The sequence below is a fragment of the Coregonus clupeaformis genome, chromosome 12 (assembly GCF_020615455.1).
Source record: "Coregonus clupeaformis isolate EN_2021a chromosome 12, ASM2061545v1, whole genome shotgun sequence".
In the NCBI taxonomy this organism is placed as follows: domain Eukaryota; kingdom Metazoa; phylum Chordata; class Actinopteri; order Salmoniformes; family Salmonidae; genus Coregonus; species Coregonus clupeaformis.
Window position 1 is genome coordinate 23,754,330 of NC_059203.1, and position 14,054 is coordinate 23,768,383.

The 14,054-nt window shown below is 41.6% G+C and overlaps 1 protein-coding gene across 1 annotated transcript in view; it reads right to left on the reverse strand.

Moving 5' to 3' along the window:
* The window catches only part of LOC121578017 (integrin alpha-5), a 55,893-nt gene extending 42,642 nt beyond the window's left edge, over positions 1-13,251 (reverse strand). Inside the window, exons 1-3 of the mRNA XM_041892057.2 lie at positions 12,893-13,251; positions 8,159-8,289; positions 1,654-1,754 (exon numbers count right to left, since the gene is read on the reverse strand). Of these exons, the coding sequence (XP_041747991.1) occupies positions 1,654-1,754; positions 8,159-8,289; positions 12,893-13,101 (441 nt within the window). The 5' untranslated portion in view covers positions 13,102-13,251. The remainder of the gene's footprint in view (positions 1-1,653; positions 1,755-8,158; positions 8,290-12,892) is intronic.
* Between the last annotated feature and the right edge of the window lie 803 nt (positions 13,252-14,054).

Sequence of the window (14,054 nt, forward strand, 5' to 3'; positions counted from 1 at the left end):
TCAGTGGAGGCTGCTGAGGGGAGGACGGCTCATAATAATGTCTGGAATGGAGCAAATGGAATGGCATCAAACCATGTGTTTGATGTATTTCATACCGTTCCCCTCATTCCGCTCCAGCCATTACCACGAGCCTGTCCTCCCCAATTAAGGTGCCATCAACCTCCTGTGGTCGACTTGTGGTAGAACTTGTGAACGATATCAAAATCCAAATAAAATTATATATATACAGTATCTCACAAAAGTGAGTACACCCCTCACATTTTTGTAAATATTTGAGTATATCTTTTCATGTGACAACACTGAAGAAATGACACTTTGCTACAATGTAAAGTAGTGAGTGTACAGCTTGTATAAGTGTACATTTGCTGTCCCCTCAAAATAACTCAACACACAGCCATTAATGTCTAAACCGCTGGCAACAAAAGTGAGTACACCCCTAAGTGAAAATGTCAAAATTGGGCCCAATTACTCTCAGAACAGGCCTCGCCATGGTCGACCAAATAAGTTGAGTGCACATGCTCAGCGTCATTTCCAGAGGTTGTCTTTGGGAAATAGACGTATTTATGAGTGCTGCCAGCATTGCTGCAGAGGTTGAAGGGGTGGGGGGGTCAGCCTGTCAGTGCTCAGACCATACGCCGCACACTGCATCAAATTGGTCTGCATGGCTGTTGTCCCAGAAGGAAGCCTCTTCTAAAGATTATGCACAAGAAAGCCCGCAAACAGTTTGCTGAAGACAAGCAGACTAAGGACATGGATTACTGGAACCATGTCCTGTGGTCTGATGAGACGAAGATAAACTTATTTGGTTCAGATGGTGTCAAGCGTGTGTGGCGGCAACCAGGTCTTGCCTACAGTCAAGCATGGTGGTGGGAGTGTCATGGTCTGGGGCTGCATGAGTGCTGCCAGCACTGGGGAGCTACAGTTCATTGAGGGAACCATGAATGCCAACATGTACTGTGACATACTGAAGCAGAGCATGATCCCCTCCTTTCGGAGACTGGGCCGCAGGGCAGTATTCCAACATGATAACGACCCCAAATACACCTCCAAGACGACCACTGCCTTGCTAAAGAAGCTGAGGGTAAAGGTGATGGACTGGCCAAGCATGTCTCCAGACCTAAACCCTATTGAGCATCTGTGGGGCATCCTCAAACAGAAGGTGGAGGAGTACAAGGTCTCTAACATCCACCAGCTCTGTGATGTCGTCATGGAGGAGTGGAAGAGGACTACAGTGGCAACCTGTGAAGCTCTGGTGAACTCCATGCCCAAGAGGGTTAAGGCAGTGCTGGAAGATGATGGTGGCCACACAAAATATTGACACTTTGGGCCCAATTTGGACATTTTCACTTAAGGGTGTACTCAATTTTGTTGCCAGCTGTTTAGACATGAATGGCTGTGTGTTGTGTTATTTTGAGGGGACAGCAAATTTACACTGTTATACAAGCTGTACACTCACTACTTTACATTGTAGCAAAGTGTCATTTCTTCAGTGTTGTCACATGAAAAGATATACTCAAATATTTACAAAAATGTGAGGGGTGTCCTCACTTTTGTGAGATACTGTATATATATATTTCTGTGAGCAATTCTAACAGGACAGTTAGATGATGACCTATTCCCTTCTATCCCACAGAACGTAGAAGCCTATCTTACCAGAACAGTGTTGCCATGGGAACGCACCGTCGCCCCAAACCACTGATGGGACTTGAACTCGACCTGGACGTCGACGTCGTTGACATGGAAACTGCGATCTCCTGGAAGATGCCAAAGAAACGCACCTTTACATTCGTAATGCAGTACTTGTATGACATTGTAATAGCTACACCAGTGTTTCCCAAACCCCTCCTCAAGTAACCCTACTGTTCCACTTATTTCAGGACAATCACACCTGATTCCACTAATGAGGGGCGTGATCGACTTGGTACTGGTACTCCCTGTATATAGCCATGTTATTTTATACTCCCTGTATATAGCTATATTATTTTCTACTCCCTGTATATAACCATGTTATTTTATACTCCCTGTATATAGCCATGTTATTTTATACTCCCTGTATATAGACATGTTATTTTATACTCCCTGTATATAGCTATGTTATTTTCTACTCCCTGTATATAGCTATGTTATTTTATACTCCCTGTATATAGCTATGTTATTTTATACTCCCTGTATATAACCATGTTATTTTATACTCCCTGTATATAACCATGGTATTTTATACTCCCTGTATATAGCCATGTTATTTTATACTCCCTGTATATAGCTATATTATTTTCTACTCCCTGTATATAACCATGTTATTTTATACTCCCTGTATATAGCCATGTTATTTTATACTCCCTGTATATAGACATGTTATTTTATACTCCCTGTATATAGCTATGTTATTTTCTACTCCCTGTACATAGCTATGTTATTTTCTACTTCCTGTATATAGTCATGTTTTTTTTCTACTTCCTGTATATAGCCATGTTATTTTAACTCATTATTGTTATTTGTTATTCACTGTGTATTTATTCCTCGTGTCACTATTTATTTTATTTTTGTATGTTTTTACATCTTTAACTCTGCATTGTTGGAAAAGGACCTGTAAGTAAGCATTTCACTGTTAGTCTACACCGGTTGTTTACGAAGCATGTGACAAATAACATTTTATTTTATTTAATGATTAGTTGATCATTTGAATCAGGTGTCCTTGCACTGAAATACATCAAATACATGCAATGGCTGGGGTGGTCCGCTGCCTCTTGGTAACATGCACTGTGTACTGCCGCTGCCAGCATGGGTTCCAATCCGTCCCACTGCGCTGTAGCACTTTGTGTCCTTCTATACTTGTTTCTCTCTATCCTGTCCAATAAATACAAAAGGGGAGGGACTGTAAAAAAAAAAAGGAATGGCTGGTGGTACTCAAGACAGGTTTCAGAAACGGTATATGTATTGGGGGGGTCTGGTAAAACAGTTTCTTGTGACAGACAAAAACATTGAGCAGCTGGCTAGGAGAGCACACGAGAGACTTGGTTCTGGGTGCTGAGATTAGGTCAAATTTAAGTCATGTTGAGAGATAATGAACACGAATGAGGAGAAGCCTCGCTATGAACACCCCTAAATGCTCCTTAAAGGGATAGTTCACCCAAATTTCATCATTAAAAAAGCATGAGCCGTCAGCTGCAGACAGTCACTTTGGCCAATAGACTACTTCCCAGGTAAGAAAAAGATTAAGAAGTTTAAATATTTGACGCGGTAGACTTGGGAGTATGGGTCTGATGCATTTGTCTGACGCATAGACTTGAGTGGTGACATTAACCTTCCCTTACCGCTGCCCTGTCGGTCTGTCTGTCTGGCTGCTGGGGTCTGCCCTATGTCTGTCTGTCTGTCTGGCTGCTGGGGTCTGGACTGTGTCTGTCTGTCTGTCTGTCTGGCTGCAGGGGTCTGGACTGTGTCTGTAGTACACACTATACCCTTTGAACCCAGATACCTGCACGGGAAACATTGCGTTGCACAAGCACGTGAAAGGAAGGAACCAGGGCAGTGTGTGTGTGTCTTCCTGTCTGTCTGACTGTATGTCTGTCTGTGTAAAACGGCTATCATCTTAATTCCTGAATTAATTATCACATCAGCTGTTCCTTCAATTTGGAGAATGTACATATTAGGGTGTATATTTGTATATTTGTGTGCATATAAGCCGGTGGATGTATACACATGTTTGTGTACACAGTATGTGTTTGTGTTCACAGTTTGGTTTGTAAGCAGTGCATGTGTCTGTATTTGTGTATGTATAAACAGTTTACGTGCAAGAGAAGGTGTATCCAGTTTATGGGTATTCATGTCTGAGTACAGTATACAGTACATTACCTTCAGAAAGTGTTCACACCCCTGGACTTAATCCACATTGTGTTGTGTTACAAAATGGGATTAAAATGGATTTAATTGTCATTTTCTTTGTTAACGATCTACACAAAATACTCTGTAATGTCAAAGTGGAAGAAAAATTCTAACATTTGTAAAAATAAAAATCATGAAAAATAAAACACTAATATCTTGATTAGATAAGTATTCAACCCCCTGAGTCAATACATGCTAGAATCACCTTTGGCAGCGATTACAGCTGTGAGTCTTTCTGGGTAAGTCGCTAAGAGCTTGCCACACCTGGATTGTGAAACATTTGCCCATTATTCTTTTTAGAATTCTTCAAGCTTTGTCAAATTAATTGTTGATCATTGCTAGACAACCATTTTCAGGTCTTGCCATAGATTTTCAAGCCATTTTTAGTCAAAACTGTAACTCGGCCACTCAGGAACATTCACTGTCTTCTTTGTACGCAACTCCAGTGTAGATTTGGCCTTGTGTTTTAGCTTATTGTCCTACTGAAAGGTAAATTCATCACCCAGTGTCTGATGGAAAGCAAACTGAACTGGTTTACCTCTAGCTCCATTCCGTTGATTTTTTATCCAGTCCTTAACGATTACAAGCATACCCATAACATGATGTAGCCACCACTACGCTTGACAATATGGAGAGTGGTACTCAGTAATGTGTTGTATTGGATTTGCCCCAAACATAACACTTTGTATTCAGGACAAAAAGTTGGTTGCTTTTCCAAATATTTTGCAGTATTACTTTAGTGCCTTATTGCAAACAGGATGCATGTTTTGGAATATTTGTTATTCTGTACAGGTTTCCTTCTTTTCACTCTGTCAATTAGGTTAGTATTGTGGCGTAACTACAATGTTGTTGATCCATCCTCAGTTTCCTCCTATCACAGCCATTAAACTCTGTAACTGTTTTAAAGTCACCATTCGCCTCATGGTGAAATCCCTGAGTGGTTTCCTTTCTCTCCGGTAACTGAGTTAGGAAGGACGCCTGTATCTTTGTAGTGACTGGGTGTATTGATACACCATCCAAAGTGTAATAAATAACTTCACCATGCTCAAAGGGATATATCTTTGCGAGGCATTGGAAAACCTCTCTGGTCTATGTGGTTGAATCTGTGTTTGAAATTCACTGCTTGACTGAGGGACCTTACAGATAATTGTATGTGTGGGGTACAAAGATGAGGTAGTCATTCAAAAATCATGTTAAACACTATTATTGCACACAGAGTGAGTCCATACTTATTATGTGACTTGTTAAGCAAATGTTTACTCCTGAACTTATTTAGGCTTGTCATAACAAAGGGGTTGAATACTTATTGACTCAAGACATTTCCATTTTCATTTTTTACTTATTTGTAAACATTTCAAAAAACACAATTCCACTTTGACATTATGGAGTATTGTGTGTAGGCCAGTGACAAAAAAATAGGAATTTAATCAATTTTATTCAGGCTGTAACACAACAAAATGTGGAAAAAGTCAAGGGGTGTGAATACTTTCTGAAGGCTCTGTATATGTGTGTATCCTGTTTATGTGCATTCGTGTCTGTACCTGAGTACAGAATGGAACGGAGTCAAACATGTGGTTTCCATGTTTGACGTGTTTGATACCATTCCATTCATTCCATTCCAGAAATTACAACGAGCCCGTCCTCCTATAGCTTCCACTGGTGTACAGTATGTGTGTGAGCATTTGTGTGTGTGTGTTTCTGAGTCTGTGTGTATCCAGTGTGTGTATGTGTCTATGTAACGTATAATATGTTTGTGACCTGTGATAACACACACTCTGATCCTCAAATGGTGGGCCACTTCCTGCTTTATCTGATGGGGTTTGTGACCGCTTCACTGGCAGGCAGAGCTAGGGGCAGCCCAGGGGTCCTCAGGGGTCCTTGTCCCCGTAATGACTTTGGCCTAATTACAGTTACAACACTGGGCTTGAAGCCAGCCAGCTAGGAAATCAAACTAGGCTCTATAGGCCTTGGAAAGGGGGAATACGAGAGAAGACTTGGCCACTACAAAACACAGGACAAACTTCAAAGAATGGTTTAAATAAAAACGGAGCACTGTTGGTGAAGAATCCCTAAGCCTTGACGGAGAGGTTCATCACCATAACCTTAAGGTCATCTTAGTGAGTGAGCTCGTGTCACGGATCCCCCCAGTCCTGCTGCTCATTCCGTTCACCAGTTCCGGAGGTCTACGTCACCGGCTTTCTAGGCGTCACTGACATGGATCATTACCACCAACCCCGGACTGTCTTGTCTCATTACGCACACCTGGTTCCCATTCCCCCTGATTAGTATGTGTATATACAGTGGGGGGAAAAAGTATTTAGTCAGCCACCAATTGTGCAAGTTCTCCCACTTAAAAAGATGAGAGAGGCCTGTAATTTTCATCATAGGTACACAAATTGAGAAGAAAAAAAATCCAGAAAATCACACTGTAGGATTTTTTATGAATTTATTTGCAAATTATGGTGGAAAATAAGTATTTCTGGCTCTCACAGACCTGTAACTTCTTCTTGAAGAGGCTCCTCTGTCCTCCACTCGTTACCTGTATTAATGGCACCTGTTTGAACTTGTTTTCAGTATAAAAGACACATGTCCACAACCTCAAACAGTCACACTCCAAACTCCACTATGGCCAAGACCAAAGAGCTGTCAAAGGACACCAGAAACAAAATTGTAGACCTGCACCAGGCTGGGAAGACTGAATCTGCAATAGGTAAGCAGCTTGGTTTGAAGAAATCAACTGTGGGAGCAATTATTAGGAAATGGAAGACATACAAGACCACTGATAATCTCCCTCGATCTGGGGCTCCACGCATGATCTCAGCCCGTGGGGTCAAAATGACCACAAGAACGGTGAGCAAAAATCCCAGAACCACATGGGGGGACCTAGTGAATGACCTGCAGAGAGCTGGGACCAAAGTAACAAAGCCTACCATCAGTAACACACTACGCCGCCAGGGACTCAAATCCTGCAGTGGCAGACGTGTCCCCCTGCTTAAGCCAGTACATGTCCAGGCCCATCTGAAGTTTGCTAGAGTGCATTTGGATGATCCAGAAGAGGATTGGGAGAATGTCATATGGTCAGATGAAACCAAAAGAGAACTTTTTGGTAAAAACTCAACTCGTCGTGTTTGGAGGACAAAGAATGCTGAGTTGCATCCAAAGAACACCATACCTACTGTGAAGCATGGGGGTGGAAACATCATGCTTTGGGGCTGTTTTTCTGAAAAGGGACCAGGACGACTGATCCGTGTAAAGGAAAGAATGAATGGGGCCATGTATCGTTAGAGTTTGAGTGAAAACCTCCTTCCATCAGCAAGGGCAAGAAGGAGTGGCTTCGTAAGAAGCATTTCAAGGTCCTGGAGTGGCCTAGCCAGTCTCCAGATCTCAACCCCATAGAAAATCTTTGGAGGGAGTTGAAAGTCCGTGTTGCCCAGCGACAGCCCCGAAACATCACTGCTCTAGAGGAGATCTGCATGGAGGAATGGGCCAAAATACCAGCAACAGTGTGTGAAAACCTTGTGAAGACTTACAGAAAACGTTTGACCCGTGTCATTGCCAACAAAGGGTATATAACAAAGTATTGAGAAACTTTTGTTATTGACCAAATACTTATTTTCCACCATAATTTGCAAATAAATTCATTAAAAATCCTACAATTTCTCATTTTGTCTGTCATAGTTGACGTGTACCTATGATGAAAATTACAGGCCTCTCTCATCTTTTTAAGTGGGAGAACTTGCACAATTGGTGGCTGACTAAATACTTTTTTTCCCCACTGTATGTGCCCTCTGTTCCCCATTGTCCTTGTCGATTATTGTCCCATGTCCATTGGTCTCATGAGTACCATGTATTGTATTCTGGTTGTTTACGGGTTTCGTCCCGTGTATTGTGTAGAGGTTACACCTCACTCTTTGTTTGGGTTACATCCCTTTTGTATATATATACGTGTTTGTTTTGGGTGGAGTAATAAAACCCCTAATACGTATTCCTGCGCCTGTCTTCTAATCATTATACAACGTGACAGCTCGCTAATAGAAGCCTTATAGTTTTATGGCTAAAGGGAAATGTTTATGGTTAAACAATCAACTTTAACTGGGGGGAATACTTTGAAATTCGGTATACACTGTCTTTTGTAAAATCTACGTATGAAACCTGATGTTAACATTGTTAATGGGGAAACTCATCATACTTTACACAAGGAAGAAACATTGATGAGCTGCTTTTCCACACATTCACACCAACTAATTCCACCAGGTTATTCAGCCAGGTACCTTACCTTCTTTGTCAAAAATGACGACACTGCAATCCCATTGACCCTGGCTCCAGGGACATAAGTACACAGATCCACCTTCTATGACGTTCGGTTGGCTGGTGTTAGCTTTGGGAGCACCAATCAGAATACTGGAACTGTAGAATAAAAACAGAAGACAAAAACACATTATTAGTGCACAGTCGGCCAAAAATAATCATAAGTGGGAGTACAGGAAGCTATGAGTACTTTTGATCAATTAATCTTCGGTTACTGTTTTTAACTGATTTGAGCAATGATTTGGCCACATATACTCCCTCCCTTCATGGATCCTGTTCCCTATAAGTAATGTTGACTCACTTAAAAGGCAGTTCAGGGCTGCATTCACAAAGTATTTCATTTTAGGACAGCTAATCTAGGATCATGTCCCCCCTGACAATATAATATTCTTAATTAATTAACTATGCTCCATCTATGATTTAAGGCTAAACTGATCCTAGATCAGCACACCTACTATGAGATGCTTTATGAATACAGGCCCTGAAAGGATCCTTCTCATTTTACAGGTACCTCATCATCATCATCATCATCATCATCATCATCGCCACCAGTCTGTCATAACGTTCCCCAATGGCTCTGTCCTGTCTCAGTAAACAGATCATAGCTGAGGCTAGTTTTTATCTCCATCACCTCTACTGGACTGATAGAGGGAGGAGGAGGGTAAATGGGTAGATAGGAGAGCGAGCGAGTGAGCGAGAGAGAGAGAAGATGGGACATTCTAGTCTACTTCCATCTCTCCACAATCCAAAAGACGCAGTGTAGGATACCTACATTTAATCAATCAGTATTCCACCAAAGAGGCTAAACACGAAACACATTTCAGTGGAGTATTGGGCTACTAAGGGGGCAAATGGCGACAATCTGTGGAAATGGAATAAATGACGAGAACGAACACGACACTTTAATGTAGGGAAATCACTGCATTAACATTGCAGCTTATTCAACACAACCATACAGCTGCTGCTGATCACTTATTACTGCCAGACACCCTCTTTACCAAAACACTAGGGTTCTGTGTTAACTAGGCTTATTGCCAGACACCCTCTTTACCAAAACACTAGGGTTCTGTGTTAACTAGGCTTATTGCCAGACACCCTCTTTACCAAAACACTAGGGTTCTGTGTTAACTAGGCTTATTGCCAGACACCCTCTTTACCAAAACACTAGGGTTCTGTGTTAACTAGGCTTATTGCCAGACACCCTCTTTACCAAAACACTAGGGTTCTGTGTTAACTAGGCTTATTGCCAGACACCCTCTTTACCAAAACACTAGGGTTCTGTGTTAACTAGGCTTATTGCCAGACACCCTCTTTACCAAAACACTAGGGTTCTGTGTTAACTAGGCTTATTGACTCACACTGTGTATGTCGCTGAGACACATAAACAACTTTGGCATGCTGAAAAACAGCAAACTCTGGAAACCACCTGTATGGGACAACACAATCTAATTTGCGGCATGCATGGACATGAGCGGAGCCTTTTTGGGGCGAGTGAGAAAAAAAGTGTGTCACTCTATTTGTCTCTCTATGACATCAACTGCTGTCCACCTACTCCAACCAAAACCAGGCAGGAGTGAGCAACAGTCATATGATCAAGTTTACGAAATCAAAACAATAAAAATAGGTAGCTATTCAATGATTTAGTTTATTTCAGCACAAAGGCTACCGTTGTCCTGTCCTGACAAGGCAAATAAAGCACCAGGGGGAAAAGAGCTGACTTCTACAATTGGGCTGAATCAACATCTTGGTAATGACTCCACAACACACATCTGTCAGAAAACGGTAGAAGGAAAGCTGGGGCAGGGGGAGTTGATATAGGCCTAGCCTCTAAATATGTGTTTAAACATCGATCAGCTCAGCCCCGATGTTTAATGGTGACCCTCAGATTTGAGTAAATGGGTCGTCCTTATTAACTATTAGGAAAATGAGCATTGTGACCTAACATTATCATTTAATTTTTAGTAGACGCTCTTATCCAGAGCGACTTACAGTTAGTGAGTGCATACTTTTTTTTTCATACTCTTCCCCCATGGGAATTGAATCCACAACCCTGGCGTTGCAAGCGCCATGCTCTACCAACTGAGCTACACGGGACATTATATTATAGGCCTCATGATTATGTCAAAGCTAAATCTCTAGAGTGATCCCATTGTAAACTTGGCCTGCATGACCAACTTGATGCCCCTTTCTTATTAGAATTAGTCCAACCATAGTCTGACACTGTGGTTGTTCAAACCTAGGTCTAGGTCACGCCATCTCTCACTATTTGATCAAGCTACCTACATGTAACCTCGCCCCCAGGCTCAATTTCTACCGTGAGATTAATGGACAAGGGCTGTTCATGTTTTGCTTATTTCCTGAGTAATGGTGCAAGATGATACTTCAGTTCAGTTTAAACCATTGGACTTCCTCCCTGCTGATGGTCTCTAATGGTCATTTAAAAGAAAGGGACTTGAAGTTTACAAACAGACTACTACCTTACTGCTCATGTCCTTTAATTGTCTTCAGCTGCCATGACACTGTTGATGACGATGGTTGCTCTAAAAAGGATAGGCCGTGTGTGTGTATTTGTATTATAATAGGCTTAGAAATATTCTTTAGTGAGTTATTTAGGGGAATGATGTTCAAGGTTCATGAGACTTTACCTTCTACTGCTGGCTAATAGCATCCATGAATCCGTAAATATGAAAGAAATTACACTGAACAAAAATATAAAACGCAACATGTAAAGTGTTGGTCCCATGTTTCATGAGCTCAAATAAACGATCCCAGACATTTTCCATACGCACAAAAAGCGTATTTCTCTCAAATTTTGGGAACAGATTTGTTTACATCCCTGTTAGTGAGCATTTCTCCTTTGCCAAGATAATCCATCCAACTGACAGACGTGGCATATCAAGAAGCTGATTCAACAGCATGATCATTACACAGTTGCATCTTGTGCTGGGGTCAATAAAAGGCCACTCTAAAATGTGCAGTGTTGTCACACAACACAATGCCACAGAGTTTTGAGGGAGTGTGCAATTGGCATGCGGACTGCAGGAATGTCCACCAGAGCTGTTGCCAGAGAATTGAATATTAATTTCTCTACTATAAGCCACCTCCAACGTCATTTTATAGAATTTGGCAGTACATCCAACCGGCCTCACAACCGCAGACCACGTGTATGGCGTAGTGTGGGCGAGCGGTTTGCTGATGTCAATGTTGTGAACAGAGTGCCCCATGGTGGCGGTGGTGTTATGGTATGGGCAGGCATAAGCTACAGACAGCGAACACAATTTAATTTTATCTATGGCAATTTGAATGCACAGAGATACTGTGAATAGATCCTGAGGCCCATTGTCGTGCCATTAATCTGCCACCAAAACCTCATGTTTCAGTGTGATAATGCACGGCCCCATGTCGCAAGGATCTGTACACAATTCCCAGTTCTTCCATGGCCTGCATACTCACCAGACATGTCACCCATTGAGCATGTTTGGGATGCTCTGGATCGAGGTGCACAACAGTGTGTTCCAGTTCCCGCCAATATCCAGCAACTTCACACAGCCATTGAAGAGGAGTGGGACGACATTCCACAGGCCACAATCAACAGCCTGATCAACTCTATGCAAAGGAGATGTGTCTCACTGCATGAGGCAAATGGCGGTCACACCAGATACTGACTGGTTTTCTGATCCATGCCCCTACCTTTTTTTAAAGGTATCTGTGACCAACAGGTGCATATCTGTATTACCAGTCATATGAAATCCATAGATTAGGGCCTAATGAATTTATTTCAATTGACTGATTTCCTTATATGAACTGTAACTCAGTAAAATCTTTGAAATTGTTGCATGTTGCATTTATATTTGTGTTCTTTATATAATACAATTCTAGAAGGGTGGGGGGGGGACCCTATTCAAAGTCCATGGAATCCCCATTCATCCAAGGATTTTCATTTTCACTTTATTTGATCCAGATCCGCAAAAATGCTGAATATATCTTTCTGGAATATATCACAGAATAATCAATGAATAACGACAAATGCTTTATCGGCTATCAGGCCTAGCTTACTGACCACAGGCTATGCTGGAGAAAGTGAACATATGGAAAATAGCCTACTTAGCATGATGATACAGCCGGTGGCAATTTGCTTCTTCAAAGTCCAATGTCTTGAAAACTTGACTGCTGACATGGAAAACATTTTGGGACTGTATCAACAGTGGACTAATAAAAACAATATTTCTGCATTTTTTTCCGAGTGGAGCTTCCCTTTAAGATGATATCACACCATGAGAGTAAGCGGGTTGCCATTTATTGTCATAAATCTTGGTCTGGAGGCAGCTCTGCAGAGTAGTCACTAGCTGGCACAGCCACAAAGTTATAAAATATTTTTACGAAATAGAACATTTTAACTTTGCAGCTGGCCCATCTAGCAAAAATCGCTCAGTTCTGCCTCCAGGACAAGATTCATGACAATAAACGTCAACCTGCGCTTGTCCAATGCAGTTCCCTACAAACCGTTATTCAAATCGAAATAGTACAATGCCGTGTAGACCATGCGTGAAAGTAGACTACATTGAATTACAAGAATATCAAATAGGGAATAATTCATATCCCTTTTGAAGTTAATGGATTTGTGTATAGTGTGGTGGCATTTGCCTAAAACACCATAAAAGAAAGCAAATCTAACTGAGGGGTAAGATTAATGCGCACTCACCTAGATGCATTATTGTAGAAAAAATCCAAGGAATAACCGAAAAAACTTCCCTTAGGTCCAGAGTAGACGACCCGGTTTTCTGTTTCCAAGTTAAACGTTGCGCACACCTGAATAAAAACCACTGCAAGTACAACGAACCGGGCGCAATAACCTGGATTTCCCAGGATTGAGTTGACTGAAATTGTTGAAAGTCGCCGTCCAGTGCCCATCTCTTTTATGCGTCTTTTCTTTCATCGAATCGCAAGACAATATTTAACCTGCTATGAGTTGTGAAACGCCTGCCTGAAATGTTTGGTAATGCATATTCCAACATATAAATGAATTCATCGTGAATGGAATAGGATCCCGTTTCACTCTGAATCTCCCTCTCATACTAGCAGCGTAAGACTCATAGAGGGAGTTCATGGCAAACTTATTTTGGGGTGGAGCTTTGGATATTAAAATGGGGAGGTGGGCACACTCCAAACCAGATTTGGTGTATGTGTGTGTATGTGTGTGTGTGTGTGTGTGTGTGTGTGTGTGCTACTGAGATGTCAAAAATTGAGAGAAAAAAATGATAGCCTAATTTTGTATTGGTATACATTATATTTTCAGTTTTTGATTTATTGGCCTAGGTTACAGTGATTCAATCTAAACTCCAGCTTTCACTGCAATTACTCTGTCATTATTTTGTAATGTAGCTCATTAAGCATATGCGATTTTATTTTACTCTTGCTAGCTTTGTGCAAAGCAGAGCATGATTGAGAACCTCAAAGTACCGCAAGGATATTATTGGTGTCTGTTTTTACAGTCAGAAGTGTTAACACACACACCACCTCTGACCATTCCCTTGTTTCCTCTCCAGTTCATGCATACAGTATAAATCATTGTTACATAGATTACACACAAATAGAAGGATTTTAAAAGTTGTCTACCTTGTCAGCAATACAAAGAGATATTTGAGCAGCCAAATGGCTGTATGATTCAACTTTGTTATGTCTTAATCCATGCTCTCCTGCATCCCCCCCTTTACACTCACACCAGCATGACAGGCTCATGTCTGTATTTTGTCAGAACAAAGTGATAAGAGGCATGACACAGACACATGCTGTCTCTTGACTTGTGAGCAGTGAAAGATGGCATGCTCGCCTACACACACACGCACACACACACACACACACAC